At 42.9% G+C, this 24,285-nt stretch overlaps 1 protein-coding gene across 12 annotated transcripts in view; it reads left to right on the top strand.

Annotated features, from left to right (window-relative positions):
- Positions 1-24,187, top strand: part of syne1a (spectrin repeat containing, nuclear envelope 1a) — a 139,972-nt gene extending 115,785 nt beyond the window's left edge. For 6 of the 12 annotated variants that reach the window (XM_016669422.1, XM_016669419.1, XM_016669447.1 and 3 more), the window contains 33 exons: positions 76-231; positions 313-468; positions 563-733; positions 822-955; positions 1,037-1,241; positions 2,986-3,168; positions 3,281-3,427; positions 3,540-3,694; positions 4,567-4,714; positions 5,140-5,234; positions 5,318-5,552; positions 5,706-5,957; positions 7,132-7,257; positions 8,255-8,410; positions 10,095-10,253; positions 10,488-10,654; positions 12,871-13,033; positions 13,962-14,149; positions 14,245-14,395; positions 14,724-14,906; positions 15,040-15,177; positions 15,297-15,488; positions 16,098-16,416; positions 17,054-17,122; positions 17,449-17,582; positions 18,383-18,509; positions 18,583-18,794; positions 19,039-19,245; positions 19,351-19,479; positions 19,859-20,110; positions 20,206-20,295; positions 20,871-20,929; positions 23,364-24,187. In XM_016669422.1, the coding sequence (XP_016524908.1) occupies positions 76-231; positions 313-468; positions 563-733; positions 822-955; positions 1,037-1,241; positions 2,986-3,168; positions 3,281-3,427; positions 3,540-3,694; positions 4,567-4,714; positions 5,140-5,234; positions 5,318-5,552; positions 5,706-5,957; positions 7,132-7,257; positions 8,255-8,410; positions 10,095-10,253; positions 10,488-10,654; positions 12,871-13,033; positions 13,962-14,149; positions 14,245-14,395; positions 14,724-14,906; positions 15,040-15,177; positions 15,297-15,488; positions 16,098-16,416; positions 17,054-17,122; positions 17,449-17,582; positions 18,383-18,509; positions 18,583-18,794; positions 19,039-19,245; positions 19,351-19,479; positions 19,859-20,110; positions 20,206-20,295; positions 20,871-20,929; positions 23,364-23,640 (5,535 nt within the window). In that variant the 3' untranslated portion in view covers positions 23,641-24,187. The remainder of the gene's footprint in view (positions 1-75; positions 232-312; positions 469-562; positions 734-821; positions 956-1,036; positions 1,242-2,985; positions 3,169-3,280; positions 3,428-3,539; positions 3,695-4,566; positions 4,715-5,139; positions 5,235-5,317; positions 5,553-5,705; positions 5,958-7,131; positions 7,258-8,254; positions 8,411-10,094; positions 10,254-10,487; positions 10,655-12,870; positions 13,034-13,961; positions 14,150-14,244; positions 14,396-14,723; positions 14,907-15,039; positions 15,178-15,296; positions 15,489-16,097; positions 16,417-17,053; positions 17,123-17,448; positions 17,583-18,382; positions 18,510-18,582; positions 18,795-19,038; positions 19,246-19,350; positions 19,480-19,858; positions 20,111-20,205; positions 20,296-20,870; positions 20,930-23,363) is intronic. The other 6 variants (XM_016669437.1, XM_016669462.1, XM_016669445.1 and 3 more) reach the window with 4 other exon arrangements.
- Positions 24,188-24,285: the final 98 nt, after the last annotated feature.

The following is a 24,285-nucleotide window of genomic DNA, read 5'->3' on the forward strand; positions in this document are numbered from 1 at the left end:
GACATCTTCGAATTAGAAGATTATTCTGATCTGTCACGTCTAAGTTGTGAAATGCTTTTTGGGATCGTGTTTCAGATTCAGATATTGGAAGGACTTTTGGAAAGTTGGTTAGAGCACGAGAATGGAGTTCAGGCTTTGAAAACCTGGCTCACGCTTCAGGAGGAGAAGTTAAAGAAGAAACCGCGGATAGAGGACGTAGCATCGGTGCAGAACGCACTCAAAGACTGTCAGGTTGGTGCACTGTGCTCCTGTTGCAGCACATCGAATGTACTTTTAAAAGGATTCATTTTAGAAACTGATCATTGTAAACAGGAGTGGGAGCAATTAGTGAAGGAAAAAGAGAAGGATGTAGAGAAAGCAGAGGAAAGAGGAAACGCTCTGATCCAGGATAAGAAAGGAGATGCCTGTTCGGTTGTGAAGGAAACCCTTAAAGGACTGAACCAGTCCTGGGCTCATTTGGACCACATGGTGAGCTTCTTTTATATCATTTTGTCTCATTTGCTCATTTGCTTAATTTTACCACACATATATAAATTTTGTCCTTTTTTTTTTCCCATACCAGATTAGTCAGATAAAAGTGAATTTGCGGTCAGTTCTGGAGCAGTGGATTCTGTACCGACGAGCTTCAGAGGAGATTAGTGGCTACCTGATGGAGGGGAGGTACTCTGTGTCCAGGCTGCACCTCCTGAACGGGTCGTTGGAGGCAGTGCAGCAGCAGGTGGAAAGTCTAGAGGTGAGGATGGCAGAAATTTCACTGCTCTTTTTCTAAAAAAAAGTGAGACACCTCTGTTTAAAAATCTTTTTCTATGTCTGCATCACAGAGTTTGCAAGAGGAGATGGATAAACAGGAGAGCAGTTTGAGAAAGTTTGGCTCCATAACGCACCAGCTGCTGACCGAGAGTCACCCATCTGTGGCTGAAACGCTCAACAGAGCCCTCCAGGATGTTAACGCCAGGTAGTGATAAGAAATACCTACGTGGATCACTTTAGGGCTAAACCGCAGCTGACGTCAGCCTTTTTTTATTCTCCACTTAAGGTGGAATCAACTACTGGAGCAGATCTCCGAGCAGCTGAGGAGCAGCAAGTCCCTGCTGGGTCTGTGGCAGCGCTACAGGTCGGCGTACAGCCAGTGTGTCAAGGCGGTTCAGAAGCAGGAAGAACGTTCAGATCGTCTGCTGAGGAGCGCCACCGACAGAGAGATCACAGAGGAGGAGAGCAGCGCCTGGATAAAGGACTGCAACGTAAGTCAGGCAACAACAATACAGAATCCAAGTTACAGCTACACAAACACAGCAGGATGCTTGGTTTCAAAAATGTTTTGATTTGGTGTGCATTTGTTTTCAGCTCACTTTACTCTGATGTTCCTAAAGCAGTGGTTCTTAACCTGGGTTCGATCGAACCCCAGGGGTTCGATGAGCCGGTCTCAGGGGTTCGGCGGAGCCTCTGCCGCGGAGGTAAAGACGCACTGTGTAAAGTCGTGATGATGCCCCGTTTCGCCATCACTCGCTCCAGAGGATCACGTTACATTGCTGAGCCAATCAGTGCTGCGGGAAGGAGCTCCACTCTCAGCATGGATTTGAACTTGTGTCTTTAATTACTTCAGTAAAGCTCAGTTTTTACCAAATTCTATAGTCTAAATCTGCTCCTTAGTCACATCTTTTCGGGGTTGGTACTGCCTCTAGTGGCGTGGGGGTGGTAATACAACTAACATAATTACATTAATAAATCAGAATACCGCAAATTATTTTCTGTGTCGGGGGAGGGGGAGGATCGGTGAATGCGCATATGAAACTGGGGGGTTCGGTACCTCAAAAAAGGTTAAGAACCACTGTCCTAAATAAACTCAAGTATCTTACAGATGTGTTTAATTTAACCTAAGTGTTAATCCAGATGTTCTACGCAGGCCTCAGGTGTTTGTTAGAGGAAATTAGTGAGTGATGTGGAAAGTTAAGATGTCGTTGAAAGGGTTCTGGTTAGTTGAAATAAAAAAAAACTAAATATTGAACTACTGGAAAAGTAACACTGCACAACTGTAAACACACCACACCCATTATAAACCCAGTGGTGGCATCATCATGCTGTGGGAATGCAAGACTGCGGTGGATGTTTCCACTCGAGCTTTTCTAAATGTACAACCAGAGATATTTCCCAAAAGTCTTACAGCAAAAGGAATTTCTACCACTTGAAAACAAATTCATGCCACACTTTTCAAATTTGTGTTTGTAAAAACAATAGAAACCACGCAACATTACCCTTCCGCTTCTCAACAGTGCGCTTTTGTTGGTCTATAACATAAAATTGTCATATAAAACACTGAATGAGTGCTTGGAATGTAGCAAAATGTGGAAAAAGTTTCAGGCATATAAAAAGAGTTTCGCAAAGAAATCAAAGTGTGAGACCGAGACGTTTTTTCTCTTGCTCACTCGCTCCTCTGTAAAGAATCGGCATGACGCTCGTCGAAAGTCCTGTCGGCTCCCTGCTGCTCTGCACAAAGATTCTGCTCCCGCAAATGAAAACCAAATTGCGGCCTGTTCTTTTGCGCCGCTTGAACGTAAACTCTCTGCCCGGTCGGCACAAAAGCCCTTTCAGAGTGAAGCCGCAAAGAGAAAGACGAGCCTGTGATTTACACTACAGGGATCCCCGAGCGTCATGCTGGGCGTGTCGGGGTGTAATGTCACAGTCTTAATTGTTGGAGCAGACTGTCTGAGAGAGGATCACTGATGCAGACCGTTGCTAGACAAAGTGGCAAAGAATTTAATGCTGTTGCAGCGGCTTTTTAAAACTGTCTCTCTTTGCTGTTTGCCAAAATTCAACAGAATCATATCATTGTATGTACTTTTTTTGTCATACTTAGCTTATATATATATATATATATATATATAATATATATATATTTGAGTTGTGAGATGCTTCTCCCATCAAATTCTTGGAAGCTTAAACATTAAAAAACTGCCACTGTTTGTTTTTCCTCTTATTTTATGGCAGGATTGCCTCAACGACCAAGACTCGGTGCAGCAGTCCCTCCAGCAGCTGCAGGCGTTAGAGGAGCAGCTGAAGAGCCAAGTTGAGGCCTCCTCCTCTGCGTCGCTCAAATCTGACCATCTGCAGCTCGCTCATCGCCTGGCAGCGCTAGAGCACGCCCTCAACAGGCAGAAAGAAGTACTGCAGGTCGGCTAGCAGGGATTGTCTGGAGAGTTTGTTGACCCCTGATATGTGGGGGGTGGGTTAAAAAGCTGCGATCTTATTGTGTTTTATTCACCATGTGTCGGTCTGCTCACAGTGCGACTCCCAAGCCTGCGAGGGCTTCAGAGAGCAGCTGGACGCATTGATATGTAAGGCGAAAGAGGCGGAGGAGGTGCTGCAGGAGTCTGACCCAGTTGGTTCACCGGACCTCACTGTGGTGCAGACATGCATAGAAAGACTCAAGGTACAAACACTCCTGTCACGGCTAGAATTTATTCAGTGTTTGTCTATATTGTTGTGTTATTATTTATTCTGTTTTTTTTTTGTTTTTTTTAAATGATCAATGTTTTTCATAGGCACAGCTCCTGCAGCTGAGCAGCCTGTCTCCAGACCTGGAGCGTGTCAATGAGTTGGTGTACCGACTACCGGTCAGTGACAGAGATGTTAAACGGGTTCAGAGTCTCAACAGAGCCTGGACCGCTCACTCTGCTCACCTCACAGAGAGGTTCAGGTAACCAGAACATTTGCTGTCACATTAGGTTGCTGTAGCTTTAGAAACGTAAATTTTTTTTATACTTCAGCCAAAGATCAGGTTTTCAGGCTTTTATGGGCTTTGTGACTCTTTTGTTGCACTTTTACAGTTTTTTTTTTTGTCCATTACCAGGCATGTTTTTTTTATTTATTTAGTTACCTAACTTTGACTTGGCAGTCATGCAAAACAGGCCAGATGGCAAATAACTCGGGTCATGTTTCAGGTATTTGCTTTATTTTAGCCATAAGAGAAATATCCCTCATTCTCCCTCAAATAGGAAATTAATGTGTAACAGCAGGAAGGCGGAAAGCAAATAGAAGCATCCAGATTCACATGAAGGTACTAATTAGAGTAAGTTGTAGGCCACAGATGATATTTTTATGCTTTGTACTTCTTCTCTTGTCCTCCACTTTCCCTAATTTGCTGTTTGTGATGGCTGTGTCCTTCTTTTACTTGGTGATTTATTTATTTGTTTGTTTTTTTATACAGTATGGCCTACTTTTTTGTCTCAAAATAAAGATTTTCTTACCTATTTAAAAAAAAAACACTGCATATTATGCTGTCAAGGTTAGATGCCAGGAATGAATATAATTTTTTTTTTTTTTTTTTTTTTTTTTTTTTTTTTTTTAGGCGTAAAATCTAATTTTTTAAGATCTCAAAAAAACATCCAACGAGCCATTGATGTAGACCATGATAAATGTTTGCGGTTTACAAAATTTGACTGGAAACAAAGTAGAGAAAAATGAGAGATGGTTTAACACTCGGCACTACAATTCCCAACAAATTCGCAGACCGGTAAAATAAACGGTTCATTTTAATTTCAGTGTGTTTGTCCTTTCTGTTGTCTCCAGTAAACTGCAGTCAGTGTTGCTGCAGCAGCAGAGTTTCCTCCAGAAATGCGAAGCCTGGATGGATTTCCTCTCTCAGACTGAGAAGAAACTGGCCGCAGAGATTTCAGGAAACTACCAGAGTCTGTTGGAGCAGCAGAGGGACCACGAGGTTGGACATTTCTAGTTTTCTTCAATGTTTTTCTTTTTTTATTATTTTTTTTTTTGTCACATTACAACAACAGACTTGCAATGTATTCAATTGGGATTTTATGTTGAGCTCCGTTTGGGTTTGGTGTCTGTATTCAGTGAAGGTCTGTGAACATCTGTTTTTAAGTCTTCTACACTTAAAAACACTTTGACTATAATCACACACGGCATTTTACACAGATAATAAAAAGTAGAAATAAATACATTTTAATGTCATTATTAGAACAACAATGAAAGACACAGTTTGGCACTTATTACTAGCAGCATGATAAAATTTCCCCTCCTAATATAATTTTAAAACATTCCAGGTGTATAAATACTTTTAGAAGCTGCTGTATGTGTGTATGTATTGTGTGCAGTACTTCAACAATATTCCTGAACTTGCAGTTGTTCCAGGCAGAGATGTTCAGCAGACAGCAGATCCTTTACTCCATCATCAGCGACGGCCATCGGCTGCTGGACTTGGGTCAAGTGGATGACAGGTCGATGCCACAAACACCCGGTAATTTCCCACTTCGTGGAGCGAAATCTCACATTACGGTTGTCACTCTTCGCCCTGAAACAGCGACGACTTCAGCGTGAAACTGGCTCTGCTGAGCAACCAGTGGCAGTGTGTGGTGCGGCGGGCTCAGCAGCGGAGAGGCATCATCGACAGTCTGGTGCGACAGTGGCAGAACTACCAGGAGACGTCGGAGAAGCTGCGGCGGTGGCTGCAGGAAGTGACTCGCGATCCAGACGTACATCAGCCAGGAGAACCGGTGGCCCTGCAGGAGGCCCGAAGCCTTCTGGGTCAGATACAGGTACGTCACTGACTGAAGTTGTACTATATATATTTTTTTTTAAACGTCTGCAGCAGTTTGCATCTTTGAAATACAGCAGAAACGTAAATGAACCCCACAGAGAAATGCAGATCAGATATAAACCCTAAGTCTTTATCTCGACTCCAACCTTAGAGCCCCTTAGTAAACCTGAACCTGCTCTGTCCTCTGTCTCTGTCCCCGCTCCTCCAGCTCAGGGAGCGAGTGCTTCAGCGGCAGCAAGGCGTCTACATCCTGACGGTGGAGGCCGGCAGGAGCCTGCTGCTGTCGGCTGACGTCAGGGCGGAGTCCACTCTGCAGACGGAGCTCATGGAGATCCACGACAGGTGGAAGCACGCCCACGACCGCCTAAATGAGCAGAAGAAGGAGCTGCATGGCTTGCTTAAGGTCTGGATTCGCAAATGAAAAACAGTGACGCTTCATCCTGCTTGATGATATGTTAATAGAATTCAAAATACCAGTCGTACAGGTTACGCAGTCGCTGAGCTGTGTGTCCAACATGCTTCAGTGAATCAATTTATTCACCCGATATAACAAATTTCATCGTTATTTCACAAACTATACACGAGTGAAAAGGGAACAGGAACAAGAAAAAATCTTGTACAAACCTGCCTCCTTCTCAATAATTACAACATAAATTTTTATGGCCAAATACATTAAATTAACGATTACGTTACAGACAATATATCATTCTCAGAAGTGTATGAGGTTTTATTTCTTTTTCTCATGGTGTATATTGAATTGGTTGATGGATAATTCTTTCAACTCCTTATCTAAACTGCTCCATCGGTTTACTCCATTCACCGAAATGCACATTTGTTTTAATTTGGAGGTGCAGTTACACCTCCGAGATCAATGAGCCTGCCTCATTTTTCTTACTTTTTACTTGAGCTTTGCACAGAAAGTGCATTTGTGCACCACTGAAACAGCCCCACATTATCATGCGGACGCTTTTTAAATTCATTTTTGCAAATAGCTCAGTGTGTCGTCTCTCCATTTGTTTCAACCATGTAGGTTTTACACATTTCAGTCCAGGTGAGAACAACCAATTGTGTCCAAGTGTCAACTATCTGACTCAATGATCCCACTAAGAAATTATGGAGGAAACTTGTTTCTGACTACAAAACTGTGCAGTTCCTCTGCAGCTTTCCAAGTGAAAGGGATCAATATTCATGCCAGTAATGAGTGTATTTAATCTTCTCACAGGAGACGTATAACAAACTAATTAATTGTTTTTAACTGGGATTGTTGATTTAGGTTTTTTGAGCTGAATCTCTAACCGTGTTTGTTTAATTCCTCATTTGGACTATTTTAAAAATAGCCACAGACTAATCTATTTGAAGCAGAATTACCTTCTTTTGTTATTTAACTCTCTTAATTCCCCACTTAGTTTGCTGCAACAGTCCCCGCGTCACTCTTTTCAGGGACGCATTTGCTTGCAGCGTAGTTTGTCGATGCTGCTGACAAAGTAGCAGGAATAATTCATAACGTCTCTGAGCATCCTGCAGCTTGTGCGGATGACGGTTTTCTGCTCCAATTCTTGTGGCGTGTGTTTGTGCAGAACTGGGAGCTGTGCGAGAAGGGCATCGACGTGTCGCTGGAGAAGCTGCGGGCCTTTAAGAGAAAGCTGTCGGCGGCGCTCCCGGAGCATCATGAGGAACTGCACTCCGAGCAAATCAGGTGCAAGGTGAGGACTCGTTTTCTCCTTTTCTCTCAATTTATAGTTGCATTTTCTTCTTTCGTCTCTTTCTTCCTTCAGTAATCACATGTTTACACACAAACCTTCAGACTCAGACTTGTCCTCTTGTTACCTCTGTAATCCGACGCGCCGCCTGGACAGATAAACAGAAAAAAACTTTATCCATCTGTTAGCAATCATGTGACCTTGCATGTGTTTAATGAGATTGCTTTTATTTTTGATTAGTGACCTTGCATTTCTAATCCGTAACACGTTTAAAAGACATTTTTGTATATAAAATATATGTATATATATATATTTTTTTTTAATCTGCTCTTGCAAATTTCTTTCTGTAAAAATCAATAATATTCGGCTCTTGTTCAGCCGGTGGTCAGCATCTGCAGTTATGTTTGATGCACGGCACGTCCTCAGCTCCTCAGGGGAGGAGGAGGAGGAGGAGGAGGAGGAAGAAGGGTGTGTGTGCAGCAGCACATAGCATCAGCTGAGGAGAGAGAGAGACAGAGGGAGAGAGAGAGAGAGGGGGCAGGGAGGAAGAAAGGGAATGATTGCGTGAGCAGGAGAGAGAAGGAAAGAGAGAGCATCCCTGGTTCTGTGGGGGTGAATGTATGCTCCCTTTTGTGCGTGTGTTGCGTAATGGAGACATTCTCCAGGTCCACAAATGATTACAGCGCAGCAGAACCGTCACAGTGACGAGGGAGGAGGAGGAGGACGTACAAGGTTAGAAGGCTCTGTTTGCCGTGTCCTGCTTTCGCAATCGAATGTAGAGATTTAATTTCAACTCAAGGTTAGACGCTGCTGTGCAAAAATCTAAATAACTCGTCTGTTTGCTGTTTCGCTGGTTTGACGTCGCTTCTGGTTTTGCTACAGCTGAGACTCTTTGCTCTGGGTGGATTCTGGCTGCCGATGATGGATGAATAAAACCCCAAAACACAGGAAGGTCTCCAGCAATGGCTTTGCTTCTCTGTTTTTTCTGCCATGGATTCAGGAGCTGGAGAGCAGCGGGGAGGGATGGACTGATGACCTTACTTCCTTGTTCAGGCTGAGGGATTCCTTGGAGGGTTTGGTCAGCGCTGATGATGTCACAGTCTTACAGGAACGCCTGCAGCTGCTGTGGCGTCAGTGGGAGGAGGTTTGCCACCAGGTAGGATGCGCACAACAAACATTTAGTCTGCCCAGTTAATAAGCTTTTAGTAGCTTTAATTAATTCCTACTTTGGGATGTTCTTAATTAAAGCGACTTATTAAGCAAAGTAGGACTAAAAGCTTAAATAAATGATTGGATTTTGAGATGGATTTTGAACGAATCAAGTGAGAAGGGTGCAATAGTTGAAAGCTTACGAGCTCTTACTGCAAAAGTTGAATCACTTAGAGTATCTAAAATCAAAAGAAAAGCTAAGAGAATTGAAATAATGTGACTATATTTAAATGATTGTAAGAAACAATTCAAATCTAGAAAAAAAAAATCAAACTAATTTTAATTTCAGTTATCTAAAAGCTTTGTTGCAAAGGCAACACAGGAGTGCATTTGTAAAAAAACGTCTGCCGAATTCGGTATGAGCATCAGATGGGTCAACACAAAATGAAGTTGTTTTTAGAAAAAATACATTATATCTTATAAATGGTTCTTTGCTTTAACCTCTAACCTCAAGCCTCCTGCAGTTTTCATTTTTGGCCAAAGATAACACCTGATAATTAAATAATAACCACCATATGAAGCCAGTTACAACTTATAGATATGTTTTGTGCACCAAAATCACAATCTCAAGCTCTTGTCGTGATTCAAGGACTTGTAGATCTCCTTTTGACTTTCATAAAGGTGAAATAAAACGGTTTTAAGATTGGCATTGTCAGAGGGAAGCATATAAAAGTGAAATGAAAAGGTTCTAAAATTGACCCTTGAGGAACTCCACAATTAACTGTTCAAGAGGAGAAATGTTTCAAGGATTAAACCATGTAATGTTATGAGTTGTCTCACTGTCTGCTGTTCCTGTCTGCCTGCAAGGTGTAAAGATTGAATATGTATAAGTCTGAGTTGTTTCATTAGCAAAGACGATCTGTAAGAGAAACGTTTTTAACTTCCTCAGTTGTGCTCACTGTTAGCTGCTGATTTACATCTAAATTATCTCTGCAGGGAATCCAAATTTGGGCGTTTGGTTACAATAAATTGGACTTTTCATCTAGTCCTCCAAATACTGCAAAAAAACAAAATCATATCCAAACGAAAAATTGTAAAAAATTAAATAAAATACATTAAGCTTTTTTTCCCAACAGTTCTTCAAATAGCGTTGCTGACAATCTAAGGAGCCTCAGTGTCTCAATTTCTCCCATCTCCCACGGAGAGTCATAAACTGAATGAAACGCTGTTAGCAGTCCAGGCTTTTCCTCTGATGACCATCAACACATTTGCCTAACATTTGTTATTAAAGCAATATCAGAAAAATATTCTGACCCAACGTTAATGTGTAAAATAATATCGTGGGCATATAATTGAAAAGTATGTTTAAATATGTTTGGGTTGGTGTCCTCAATAAATTCCCACTCAAACCACTCCTTATTGGAAATAGAAAGTGAGAACAGCTGTTTGCAGACACTGAGCTCAGCTGTCCTGACTTAATCACATTTATTCCCAACACCGCAGGCGTCACAAGATCCAGTAGCTTCACTGGGATGGGCTGTTTAGGTTACACTGAGCAACGTTTCAAGAATTAAAATTTAAATAAATTATTGCTCCAAGCATCACGTTGCTCTCTAAGAAAGCCAATTCTTTCGTTAATATTTTTTCTGTCAAATCATTAATCAGTACTTTCTCCGCCGTTATTCCCTCAGCTTTCCCTGCGCAGGCAGCAGGTGAGCGAGAAGTTGAATGAGTGGGCCGTTTTCAATGAGAAGAACAAGGAGCTGTGTGAGTGGCTCACACAGATGGAGAGCAAAGTCTCTCAGAATGGAGACATCAGCATTGAAGAGATGATTGAAAAGCTGCGCAAGGTAATTTCTAAAAATACCCGCTACCCATGAAATGTATTTGTCCTCTTAAAGACCGCTTAAAATGCGTTTGATTTGAAACATTAAAGAGAGCTGAAAAGCAAAACAAGACAACAACAACAACAACAAAAAAAGAAAACAGGAGCTGCATACTTTTCCCAGTACTGTACATAGTAATACTTTTCAGAGCATGAGAAGGCTTTACCTAATATAAGCTGCTTGGTGTTTGTTCGTCAGGACTACCAAGAGGAGATCAGCGTCGCTCAGGAAAACAAGCAGCAGCTACAGATGATGGGCGAGCGCCTGGCCAGAGCCAGCCAGGACAGCAAGGCGGCTGAGATCCAGCACAAACTCAGCAAAGTCAGTGAGCGCTGGCAGCACCTGCTGGACCTTATTGCTGCCAGGTGGGTTTACAATACACCCTCATGCACTCTTTTTTTGTGTGTTAGTCAATGAAAATCTAATAGTAATAACTTTTTATGAGCTCTGGTAGTTGGGGAAGCAGATGCTTTTCACTCAGTGATTGTGGGATTTTATTTCTCACAATCCTGCTGCTGAGGCATTTCCTCACTTCCTTCCTGGGGTCACTGGGACATCCAGTCTCTTGGGAGAGAACAATGTAACATGATTTCTCAAAGGTTTTTCTTTTGTGACCTTTTTGTCACTTGGCGAGTATTCCTGGGATGGAATGTTTTGAAAAATGTGTTGCATAAATATTCACTCAACTTGAACTTTTTCATGCTTTATGGATGCGTCTTAGTGGGATCGTATGTAACTTTAAAATTGAGATAAAGTAGTTTCAGATTTAAAAAAAAAAATATGCATGAAATGAAGTTTTGGAGACGATTCATCTGCTGATACCCCTAAACAAAATTCTGCACAACCAAATTTCTTCAGGAACAGATTTCAGATTGTAATGTAAAATAACTCAGAAGCCCTTGAAAGATTAGAGAATTTGTGGATTTTACGTTGCTTTGAATCTGTAAGGCATGCGACAGACAGACTCCTCCTCCTCCTGCGCTGCAAAATGACCCGACCCAAACTTTGACTGCAGCTCTCCCAGCTGCTTTCCTCAGCTGTTGCCCTCTGGGGCGACACTGGAGGAAGAAAGAAAGCAGAGGACTGTTGGTGACCTCACACAAGCAGCTGCACTCCCTTTGTCTTTAATATCCTCCGTTTGGAGAAAACAATTGCATTCCTGCTTTAAGTTTTCAGAAATCCATATTTTTCTTTTGTCATTTCAGATAGAAAATCTAGAATTTAGAAGATACAAGAATATTTTTGCCAATTTCTTGCAAGCATGATTTGTTTTTTTTAGCATATATTTTATATGGTAGCTCAGTGTCCACTCTCACAGAGCCTCTACTTATGTTCACACTCAGTCGGTGTGTAGCTTGTGTTTTATATTTCCACACAGTTCAGCTCTGCAGCACATGCTTCTGACTGTACGGCTGTTTTTAGAAACAGCCACACTTGTCACTCTCAGAGACTCACACACACGTGCGCACGCACACACACACATACACACACACACACATTGGCCTGTTTGGGGTTTTCTTTTTTTAACCTTGGAGAGCAACAGTAGATAAGTCACACACTTTTGTCTCCCCGCCTCTACCTGCTGCCCCAGTTTAGACAAACTCCCATGTGGAGCTTGCAGATAAACAGAGGAGCGTTCGGATATTTACTTCCTAACTTCACTGTTGTCTTTGAGAACTTTGCTCCCCCCCCCATGGTTTTGGATTTTGAGGCGGATAATATGGCAGGATGTCCCAGCGAGGAGGATCTGCCAGAGTGCGACTGCGATGTCAACAGGCAGGAGGATTTTTAAGATTTACAAAGGAAACAAAGCTACTTATTATTGTAATGATTAAGAATAATGTCCTTGACTTTGTTAAGCCAATAACTCGGCATATAGTGGGAAATGTTTGCTTTTCACGTTCGTGAGAAATCGGCGTCTTTGTCCGGCTTCTATCACATCTGAGCTGCTGTTTGTAATGAGGATTTCCAACCATCTGCAACATGCAAATAAAGGGAAATATTTGTAAAAATTAGGATTATTCAAAGAGTCTTTGAGAATGTGTGAAGTTATTTTAAATTCCTTTCAACGGTGCTACTGTCACTGCCACATGCCAAGCAGGTTTAGGAATTTCGAGAGGCTGCATGCAGCTGATGCAAATGCAAATGGCAAACAAATGTCCTCAAAATATGACATTCAGTCCTGTGTTACCACCAGCTGCATGCACCAGTTCTTAGAATCTGATTAAAGTTTTGGATATTTGGTGGAAAGATGCAGATTATACCTGGTAAAAGTTGCTATGCAGACTTTGCAGGGTTGATGCTTGCTGACCAAGCTAATCTGGCATTAGCAGATCCAAAATGATCACTATAATATCGAGGGTTTTATTTAAGGTGAAATCACTTACCCAGACATGAAACATCCGCCATAGTAATACAGAAAAGCTCTCTTTGTGGCTTAATTTAGTCTGTTTTTAGTTAAATTAAAAACTACTAATCCTAAGGACAACATCAATTTGACCTGATTCACTGGAAATATTCCCGCCTCATTTGCTTTTGGAGTCGTCCCATGTTTTAATTGCCGAATCTGCTCCTGGATCAGGGTGAAAAAGCTGCGGGAGACCCTGGTGGCGGTGCAGCAGCTGGACAAAAACATGAGCAGCCTTCGATCCTGGCTCTCCCACATCGAGACCGATCTCTCCCGGCCGATCGTCTACGAAACCTGCGACAAGCAGGAGATCCAGAGGAAACTCAACCAGCAGCAGGCAAGCAGATTTTAACATAACTTTCTTATTCTGCATTTTAGTTTGAAGCATTTGGGGAAAACTTTGTCAGTATGTGGGAAATTTGCAGCACCCGTGTGAACACAAATGAACAGAAATGGAGTTTAATCGTTTGTATTTTCACTAAGAATAAATTCAACCAGGAGCACGCGAGTCAAATGCAGTGGATTAAGTTGCGAGACAGTACGGCACATGACTCGTGTTCTGCTGCCAAGATTCTGCTCTAAATCTGGACGTGTCGGTCAGAACCCACTAACCTCCTTCCTCTTTGGTTGCAATGCGTTCACACCAGCCCTGTTTTGTCCAAACTTAATCAAACAAAGTCAATCAAAGTTTGCTTGTCTTGAAAGTCAGGTTCAATTTGTTGAGGTGTGGAAGTAAGCAGACCAGAGACTGCTCCAAAAAGCAGGAAGTGAACGACAGCGCAAGGCATCCTGGGTAAAAAGAAACAAAACAAATGCCAGCGGGAGGAATGGCTCGTAGTGTTTTACCAAACACAAAAGAGAAATCCTACAACCGCAAAAATCTGACAGCGCAGAAGGTAAGTTGCGCTGGTCTTCTTCAGAGGTTGCTGTGTTGTTTCCTTAAACGGGTCTTGGTGCAGCGCCACCACAGGTGAAAGGGTGAAATTTCACCTGTAGTGGGAACAGGGGGGACAGGTTTTTTTTTATAATTCGTGCAGTGTGAAAGTGAACCACACCAGCTGAAAATGGAACAAATATTGCAATTTTGGTCCAAGTCTACCGGACTGTCAGGTCAACACGCAGATTGCTCTTCTTCTTTACTCTCTGAAGATCTTTTTTTGTTTGTTTGTTTTTCTACTAAAAAAGGAATGTGCAGCACAGCAAAAAAAAATAAATAAATAAAAGTTATACCAAATTGCAATCACTTTTTTTTTTTCTTTTTGTAGGACCTGCAGCGGGACATAGAGAAACACAGCACAGGCGTGGCGTCGGTGTTGAACCTGTGTGAAGTCCTGCTGCACGACTGCGACGCCTGCTCCACAGAGACGGAGTGCGACTCCATCCAGCAGGCGACCAGAGGCCTCGACAGACGCTGGAGGAACATCTGCGCCATGTCCATGGAGAGGAGGCTCAAGTAAGATGACCTCCTACGTTTACTTTCCGACATATCCAGCATGTTTTGGAAGCCTTTGCTTCCCTTCAGTCACAGCTCCGCTTCTTGCTCTGCAGGATTGAGGAGACGTGGAGGCTGTGGCAGAAGTTTCTGGATGATTACTCCAGGTTTGAGGATTGGTTGAAAACGTCAGAGAAAACGGCAGCGCTGCCCAACTCTTCTGGCGTTCTTTATACCGTCGCTAAGGAGGAGCTGAAGAAGTTTGAGGTCTGTGTGCTTTTAATATTCATCCCATTGATTTGTCTCGTTCTTTAGTAAAAGATCCTACAAATGCAGTCGATGCACCAGTTCATAAAAACAGAAGAGCGTCATGTTACTGCGGCTGATTTGATTCGGCTGCTTCAGAACATCACTGCACATTATTTCTTTTTCTTTAGACTACAGTTAGATTTTTTATTATTATTATTATTTAAAAGTAAAATTAGCTGTTAAAGTGATGGTTTGGAGTGACATCTTCATTATATGTGCAAATGGAAATAAAGTTGAATTGTTTGTCATTGAGGTGTGTGGGTTTTTTTTTTTTTCCCTCATACAGGCGTTCCAGCGCCAGGTGCAGGAATGTCTGACCCAGCTGGAGCTCATCAACAAGCAGTACCGTCGCCTGGCCCGGGAGAACCGCACAGACTCCTCCCACCGTCTCAGAGAAATGGTGCATGATGGGAACAGGCGATGGGATAACTTGCAGAAAAGAGTGGCTGCCATCCTTCGCAGACTGAAGGTAGAGGCGTCCTGCCTGCTGGCTAATTTGTTTCTCAGTTAGAACCCAGAAAAATTGCAAAAATAATAAAGAAAAATATATTAAGTTGAAGTGTAAAGATGTTAAGACAAATGAGAAGAAGTTGTCTGTGCAGCACTTCATCAGCCAGAGGGAGGAGTTTGAGACGGCGCGGGACAGCATCCTGGTGTGGCTCACTGAGATGGACCTCCAGTTGACCAACATCGAGCATTTCTCCGAGTGCGACGTTCAGGCCAAAATCAAACAGCTCAGAGTAAGAATGGAGCATCGTTCAGTGCTCAACGAATTCCTTCGCCCTTATTTTTAACTATAAGCTCATATCTGTTCACATGATGAATGAACAGATGTTTATGTTTATCTGTGTGTGTGCAGGCGTTCCAGCAGGAGATCTATCTGAACACGGCGAAGATCGAGCTGGTGTTTCGGCAGGGCGAAGCGCTCATCGAGAAGAGCGAGCCTCTGGACGCCGCCGTCATCGAGGAGGAGCTGGAGGAGCTGCAGAGATACTGCCAGGAAGTGTTCGGACGAGTGGACCGATATTACAAGAAGCTTACCAGACTGCCTGTAAGTGAACAGAGAAAGTCGTTTAGAGCAGCAGCGCCTTGCAAATGCATCCTTGCCTCTAAAAGCCTCCCACGTTTTGTCTCGTTACAAAAACATCGATGTATTTCGTTAGGAATTTATTTTACGCACTTTATTGTTAAACTGGAAGTTTGATAAATGTGAAATTTGGGTCCTCTCGTGCCGCTGTCCTGCAACTTTTAGATGTGCCTCTGCTGCACCACACCTGAAAAGAATAATTAGGTCATTAGCAAGGCTCAGGAGAACCGATCTACACAGGGAGGAGGTAATTAAGCCATTTCATTCCACTGTTTTTTACCTGTGGCACATCTAAACACTGCAGGACAGCGGCCCTTGAGGACTGGAGTTTGACACCCCTGTCATTGTGAATGACAACCTGTGAATGACAGGTTAAGTGTGCCAATAGGTGCATATGATTAATAAGAATTAGTTATTGTATTGTCTGTTTGATTGGCTCTAATGCCAGTACTTTGAAAAAAATAATAATTTATATACATCTATCATTTGAATTTTTTTTTAGAACCTCTCGGTTTTATGCGTAAAATCCCTTTCAACCTGGATGGGTTCTGCTTTTTCACCGACTCCTTCTAGCTGGCGGATGATGAGCTCGACGGCTCAGACAGAGAGCTGGACGTGGAGGAAAGCGGAGACCTCTCTGATCTGCAGTGGGGCGAGTCGCCCGTCCCACGCCCGTCGAGCCGACCGGCCTCGGGCACGGCGGCACCGATCCGGGCGGACCGCTCCGGCCGAGACACGCCGGCCAGCGTGGACTCCATCCCGCTAGAGTGGGACCATGACTACGACCTCAGCAGAGACCTGGAGAGCCCTGGAGGGCGGGGAAATGCGGAGCGGAGCCGAGGCCACCCGGAGGAGGATGAATATCTGAGGACAAGCAGCACGGTGCTGTCAGGTCGGTCCAACTACCAACTGAATTTATGGTTTTGTTTCACTGGGGGCTGGGCAATAGATCATTTTAATTGATTAATCAAACTTTTGTTTTTTGAAGGTTTAATTTATTTATTTATTTTTTTGAAAATCTGGATTTTCTTACACCAATGCACTCCTTGTGTTTCAATAGTTCAGAGCCGAGGCGGCCATCTTGTTTTACAATTTCTATTTATTTTTTACTTTGAGTTCGGGTCATTTCTCTGATGGAATATTTAGGGCCAAGCAATGATTTATTTATCTTAACAATGAGAATAAAGTCATAATATTACAAGAATACAGTCTTGATATTACCAGAATAAATTTGTAACATCAGCAGTATAAAGTAATACATTTTATGAGAATTTCAGGACAAAAAAGTAGCAAAAAATTTAAATGAGGAACGTTGAGCGTCTTGTGTTTTATGGATAAGGAAATACTTCATATTTAAACATTTCACCATCAGAATATTATCAGTATTAAGAACCACTGAGCTGCTCACTTCAGATCTTTATAATTATTGAAACTTTATTCCCATTAAAATGACTTAGCAGCTCGTAGCATTTTGTTGCATTCAGAGATGTTTCCATCATAAGCAGAGTTTGTTGTGTCTCTATCCCCAGATGTAGTTATCCCAGAGAGCCCAGAGGCCTATATAAAACTGACAGAGAACACTTTGAAATCCTCCTCTGGTATGAAACGGCACAAGCTTGGCCAGCATGCTATCATTTACAGCTAAAACTCTAAAATATTTTATCTAACCGATGCTTACTACCACCCTTCCTCCATCATCTTGAATCATCTTTAACTGCATGAAGATCACAGCATCACAAACTGTTGCTTTCCCACATCACCCAGTTTCATTGAAGAGAAACGTCATGTCAGTGATAACGTACCAATTCGCTCCGTGTCGTACTAACTGCATGCCATTTTATCGCATGAGCAGCATGCAAACAAAAGCTCTCGGAGAACAATGTCTTCCTAGCTATCTAACACCTGCCTGTGTTTCCTGATGCAGGGGAGCCTGGACAGCTGGAGGCCAGTCTGCGACAGCTGGACCAGGCTCTGGATGCAGGGCGCTACCACCTGCAGCAGAGAGAGGCGTCCGCCAGCCGCTCCAGCCCCGACATGGACTCAACATACATGGGCTACGTAAGTCCAATGTGTCCCCTGGACACAGAACTACCTGTAGACATGACTCTGGTCCTAAGATTTATAAATTACAAGATTCATAGAGGTGCTTGAAATCCTTGAAAAGGCTTCAAGTTCAATTAGATTTGGAAACTGCAATAAAGTTCAATCTAACATTTGATTTAAAGCCTAAATATTGTTATTTTAATGCATGTAATAAATGACACACTTTTTTTTCTCATTGTCTAAAGTTAAAACATTTCTTGTCTTTGGTCAGTTAGAATTATCAAAATTATTTCCATTTGCTAAAAATGGAAATAGTTTTTCTAAGGTTTTCTTGCCAAAAAACTTAGCAAGAATCTTTTATTTATTTATTTATTTATTTTTTTTTAACTTTCTGTCTATAATGTGTTTAAGCATTTTATTTGAGCAGGAAGGACTTTAACATAATATGTTTGCTTTGTTTAAATGTTACAAATATTTATTATTCCAGATCTCAAGGATCTGTGTAATTGAAATCGGGTGATTCTTTTTTGTTTTTGTTTTGTTGTATAAGGTGTGTGTGTGAGAGAGACATTTAAAAACATCAAATTTTATATTTTAGTTTACATTGTCAATGCTGCAGGATACTATATGAAGACATTAATAACAAATAACATCGTGCAAACGTGAATTTGAAGCTGTCTTCTTTAGTTCATTTGCATCCTTTTGAGCTCTAATTTGTGCTGGAACAGTTTGAAAGCTTGCATTAAAAATGCTTTAATTTTTTTGTGGGAAAAGCGTACAAACCCTGAACTGAACGAAGTGATGATTTTTCACAGATGCGTCTAATGGGGGAGTGTCGCGGCAGCATCGACGCCGTGAAAAGAGCAGAAGGAGAGCTGACTGAGGACGAGGACGACCTGCCGGGACTCACCAACTCGACCAGCACAGAGACGCAGAGCACAGGTCCGTCTCTTCTCTCCCCCTCTGAACGTTTCGCGTTGGGCTCTTACTCTAAACGTCCCTCTTTCCCCTCTAGGCGTGATTGAGCGCTGGGAGCTGATCCAGGCTCAGTCGCTGAGCGAGAAGCACAAGCAGAAACAGAACCTGCAGCAGTGGCAGCAGCTGATCTCGGATCTGCAGACCATGCGGGCCTGGCTGGGTCAGTCGGAGGCGGAGCTGAGCCGGCTGCGGGGGCTGGACGTCAGCACCAACATCCACACCATCCAGCAGAGGATCAAGAAGCTCAAGGTGCGTGTCTGAGTGATACAGACTCCAAAGAACAAAGCAGAATCTTCCATTATTTGCAAACAGACACATTTCATCTGTGAGCTGGTGAACTGGAAGCTGAAGAAGATTATTGAGCTTTGTAGTTAAAACCCTGACTCTCATTTCTTAGCAACTAACACTGTTGCCGATTGGTTTATGGTCAAACCCCGCTGTAAATAACATGATGCTCTACATGCTTTTACAGTCTGCTCTCTCTTCCAACCAGGACCTGCAGAAAGGCGTGGATGCTCACAAGTCCGAGGTTCTCTCCATAAACCTGAGCAGCGCAGACTTCCTCCAGTCGGAGCCCGACTCGGAGGAGGCCTGGGAACTGAGGGACCGGCTGAAGGAGATGAACTCGCGCTGGGATCGGCTCAGCGCCTCGCTCGAAGACTGGAGAGAGGAGCTGCAGAGGGCGCTGATGCAGTGCCAGGTAAAGACGAGATGGAGTTTATGAGATTCCTGCAACAAGTCTATTAAAAAAAAAAAACGCATTTTTTTTAAACTGAAATATAATTAGAAATATAATTTTATTTAGGAGTTCCACGAGACGAGCCACGGTCTGCTGCTGTGGTTGGAGAACATCGACCGCAGGAGGAACGAGGTGGTGCCCGTCTCTCAGAACGCCGATTATGAAACGTTACGACGTCATCACAAAACACTGATGGTATGCGTTTCGTAAAGATGCAATCATAAAACCTGACGGGATAGATTTTGTTTTCCCCGAATCAAATGTAATCAGATAAATCAAGATATAGTCGGATAGCATTTGCCTGAAAAAGTATATACTTCATATCCTGCAAAAACACAAAATCTTAAGTGCTTTTGGTCTAGTTCCTAGTGTAAATATCTCAGCACACTTCAAATAAGAGAAAACTAACTTACAAGTAGCTTTTTTGTAAGTTAGTCTGTCTTATTTCAAGTTTACTGAGATATTTGCACTAGAAACTAGACTACAAATACTTGGTAACATTTTGAGTTTTTGCAGTGTAAAATGTAACTTGCTGACTTCTGGGTTTTTTTGTGTGTGTTTTTTTCCCCTGCAGCAAATCAAATGTGAGCTGCTGGACTCGCAGCAGAAAGCTTCTTCCCTCCAGGAGCTGTCCGCTCAGCTGCTGGTCAACACCAGGCCGCCGGCGCTGCAGAAGCCCGATCAGAACCAGTCCCAGGGCAGCGAGTGTCTGGAGGCCCGGGAAAAGGTCCACGTCATCTGGAACCGGCTGAGGCTCCTGCAGAGGGAGGTCAGCTCAGACCTGGAGCTGCTGGAGAAGAGGCTGGAGGCCACGGAGGCTCAGCAGGTCAGTGGATGCTCGATGCTGCTGTGGCGTTTTGGTTTTGATTTATTTGTGGGTTTTTTATCTGATCCCTAAAGAGCCTCGTTGTTTATTTTCAGGATTACCTGTCGGGACCTTCGAGAAAAACCCAAATCCGAGGATCTGCTAGTCCCAGAATGGACAAGGCCGGTCAAAGGCGAAGACAATCGGTAACTTTCCTCGCTTTCCTCATCCCCTTCTGAATGCTGCACATCTCATTTAGCTCCCAAAATGGATACTTTAATCGATGCTGCCCTCCTGTATGTTTACGAATACCAGAGATTTCTCTACTTTGCAAATGCTCCGCTAGCACATCCAACGTAATGTAGCCATGCATCCCGCCCGCCCACCTGCTTTTTTTTTTATTTTTTAAATGAGACGTTTTTGCTGCCCAGCATCATATTGTTCAGCCAATAAATGACAAGAAAAACTGGCTTTTCATTTTCAGCGATGACTAGTTTTAGAAAGTATGTTTCTGATGTCAGTAATTGTAACCAGTTTATTATAAAAGTGATTTTTATTCTGACGAGAAGCCAGATTTCTTGGTTCAGAAATCCAATCACCGTCATTGATTACATTGCTGCTCTTTGGTTACTGATGATTCTTTCCCTTAGCGATGTTATGGCTCTTTTTATGTTGTTTTTTTTTTTTTGTCCCTCTCATCTGAGGCTTCGACTTTTTTTGCCCTTGACTGAAACATTCTTTTCTTTTCTTTTACACCCTCCCTGCTCATTGCGTGGTACAGCCTCGAAGCAAAAGTAGTCAGGCCCACCCAGGACACGCTGAGAGCGGCCCGCGCCACAGGTACCTCTCTCCTGGACTCTAGAAACTTGGGACGATGATGGGACCGAAGCTTACACCCACTTTTCTAAAAGAAAAATAAATATTTTGAGACAAGTTAAATAAAAATATGAATGGTTTGTTTTACAAATAATTTTAATTAGTAGTTTATTTTATTCAGTGCTTTCAGTGTTCCATGATCCTCCTCACATCTAGAGACCAGTTTGTCGGCTCTTAAATGAGTAGGGACTCGCCTGCGTCAGGCGACTTCCTTTCTCCTTTAAATCTTTTGTTTCACTGCTTTGCTGCTTTTGAATTAGCATCATGAAATAATCCCATCATTCCTTGTAGTGCCCTCCTCCCCCACTAGATGGCACTACCTCAGCCTCAGTGTTCTCCATCTCCAGCAGTTGTTTTTCTCTCCCCTGTTTCCTTCCCGGTTCATTCTCTTCATAGCTTTCCAGCAGGATGTGGAGCTTTTAACTCCTGCCGGGTTTCCTGCGGCGTTTACTCCCACTCTCTCCTCCGTTTCCTCTTCAGAGCTCACCAAGCCTCTGACTCCCGACATTTCTGACCTGCGCTGCCTTGCAAAAACATTCCCTTGAACTTTAACCACCGTTTGGCGCTTTGCAACCACAAACTTCAATGTTTTGTATTCGGACAAAATCTTCCAAACACGTTAAAAGTCCAAAAAGTGGGGCAAGCATTTGTGTTCAGCTCCCTGTAGTTTGATGAATCCAAATAAATACCTCAGAGGTTTATTAGTGAATAAACAGCATAATGAAGACCAGAATAGTTGGGGAAAATGATCAAACTAAATTCAGAGCAAACCTGTAACAAAACCACTAGAAGAATAGTTTTGATCATGTGCGTCAAACTCGAGGCTCGCAGGCCAAATCTGGTCCGCCATCGCCATTTCTGTGGCCCTCTAGCCGGCAGAGAGCTACAGAAATAGGGCTTCAAGAAAGCAGTTTTGTGCTCACGTATTATTCTATCAGTCAAATCAAATCAGTTTGTATTCGGACCAAACGATTCATCGTGTTACAACATCCAGACTAAAACCCAAAATAGAGCAGATAGTCTGACTGAGGTTGAAGCATTTTACAATAACGAATAAGCAAAGAACCCAGTCTCAAGCTGTGCAAAGCTGGTGGAGACACACACAAGACTTGCAGCTGCGCAGAAAGACGCTCAGGGCGCATTTTTGAAATTGTCAGAATTATGCATAATTTCATGTTGATCTGTCTCATCAAAACTCAGTAAAGAAGCATTAAAGTTTGTGGTAATAAAACACGACAAAACGTGGGAAAAAAGAAGTTTGAGTGCGAATAACTTTGCAAGGCACCGACTCGGCCTTACGCTGGTCTTGCCATAGATGCTGTAATGTTTTCCACTATCCCCACCTGTTCATGTATACGTTACAAACGTTTCGCAGCCGCTAATTATTTAGAACAGGATGTGTGGCCTGAAAATATGAACGCGCGCATGCCTCCTTACAGCTGCAGCGTTGTAAGGAGGAAGCCGAACTGAAATTGGCTGCAGGGGAGGCGGCTGGAGGGATGTGAGTGTTTGACCCTCATTCAGCCTCTGTGAGGATGAGTGCCTGGGAGAACATAATGTTCCTCCCCTTGAAACTTGGCTCCAACTGTGGAAATCTCCAGAGAGGTTTTTGGCATTACTCCTTTTTTTCTGTTTGGAATGATATGTGGCATTGAACTCTCACACAGTCGGCTCTAAAGCCAAAGACTACCCGTCACCCCTCCTCCCCCCGAGAGACGAAGAGCCCACTATCTCTAATCGCTCTCTCTGTTGTGGTGGTGTCTGTTGTATGAAGTGGCTTCAAAAGAAATTATTAATACCACTTGAAAGTTTCACGTTTTACCTGCTTTTGGATCACAAACTTGTGGGATTTTATTGGGATTTTATGTGACAAGCAAAAATAAATGCGTATGAAATCTTTTCTAAATGAAAATGTAAGTTTTTGGAGAATAGCTGAGTTCAACCCGCTTTACTTTGACATTCCTAATAAAGTCCCGAGCTACCAATTTAAAAAGAAATAAATAAATCTCTTTACTAATGTGTAATTTAATCTTGTCATCCTAACTTGGATAAATTAACTTTTTCCCGTTGAAGAAAAGTATAATCACAGCATGATGCTGCTAAGTTTAGATTCTCCTTCCACGGGTTTCCCGTCTCTCCAACATAATCGGGGGCAAATCTACGCCATTCGTTCATTCAAGTCCCAATAAACCACACTGACGCAAATATGTCGAGTGGTATGAATAGTTTTGGAAGCGACTGTGGGTGTGTATGTATATTTCTTGATTCTCCCCTTCATTTTCAGATTTTGAGCCAAAACAATTTAACTGTAGGAGAAAACCAAAAAGTCACGCGGGAACACTCGTGAGATCAGACGTTCCCTCTGCCGCGTCTCACTCTTGTTTGGGTCTTCCTGCAGCCGGAGCAGATCGCCAGGCGCCGCTGGCTGCGTTTCCTCCCGTTCTGACCTCCCAGACGGCACCTCCTCTCAGTCCTCCTCCTCCTCAAACTACCAGTCCTTCCTGCTGCGGGTCTTCAGGGCCGCGCTCCCCGTCCAGCTGCTCCTGCTGCTCCTCATCGGCCTGGCCTGCCTCGTTCCCATGACGGAGGAGGACTACAGCTGCCACCACGCCAACAACTTCGCCCGCTCCTTCCATCCGATGCTGCGCTACACCAACGGACCTCCGCCCATATGAGGAGCAGCGCGCCGCCTCTACCTACTTCTTTGCCAAGGACTCCTCTGAATGTTTTCCTCTTCACTTTGTGCCCTCGAGCAGCAAACTCTTCATCCTGCATTATGAAGTATTTCTCTCTCATTGACGTTGCACACCCCCCTCAACCCTTTAAAGAAGCGGACCTTCATCTGGACAGTGCTCCTCCTTAGTCCAAATATTTCTTTGTTTTAACTTAAATGTGTATATCTTTTTTAAAGAAACGTGTGAAATCGTTTAAACGAACAAAGCACTATTTATATAATCTATGTTGGGAGCCAAAGTCAGCCGTGCTTTTTGTCCATGATACCCAGTGCTGCTAGTATTTATTTAGTGTCCAATCAGCTGCTAGCTGATGAAGCTAAAGTCTCGAGTGTGGGATATCTGTACCTGTAAATTGTAGAGTAGCCTTCCAGTTTGGAGTAGCAATCATTCAGTCTCTTGGTGTGAAAAGTTTCATTCCAAAATGATACGTTCGAAAATCTTCTCAGACATAAAAGGAAAAAAAAAACAAAAAAAAACTGAAACAGCACAGAAACCCTTCTGAAGACTGGGATGTAGCGTAGTATTTTTCTCTAAAAATTACCTACCAGACTCGGAAAATGAAGGTTTAACATGAAAAAGCAAAGA

Source organism: Poecilia formosa, unplaced genomic scaffold (assembly GCF_000485575.1).
Source record: "Poecilia formosa unplaced genomic scaffold, Poecilia_formosa-5.1.2 Scaffold1, whole genome shotgun sequence".
NCBI classification, from domain to species: Eukaryota; Metazoa; Chordata; class Actinopteri; order Cyprinodontiformes; family Poeciliidae; genus Poecilia; species Poecilia formosa.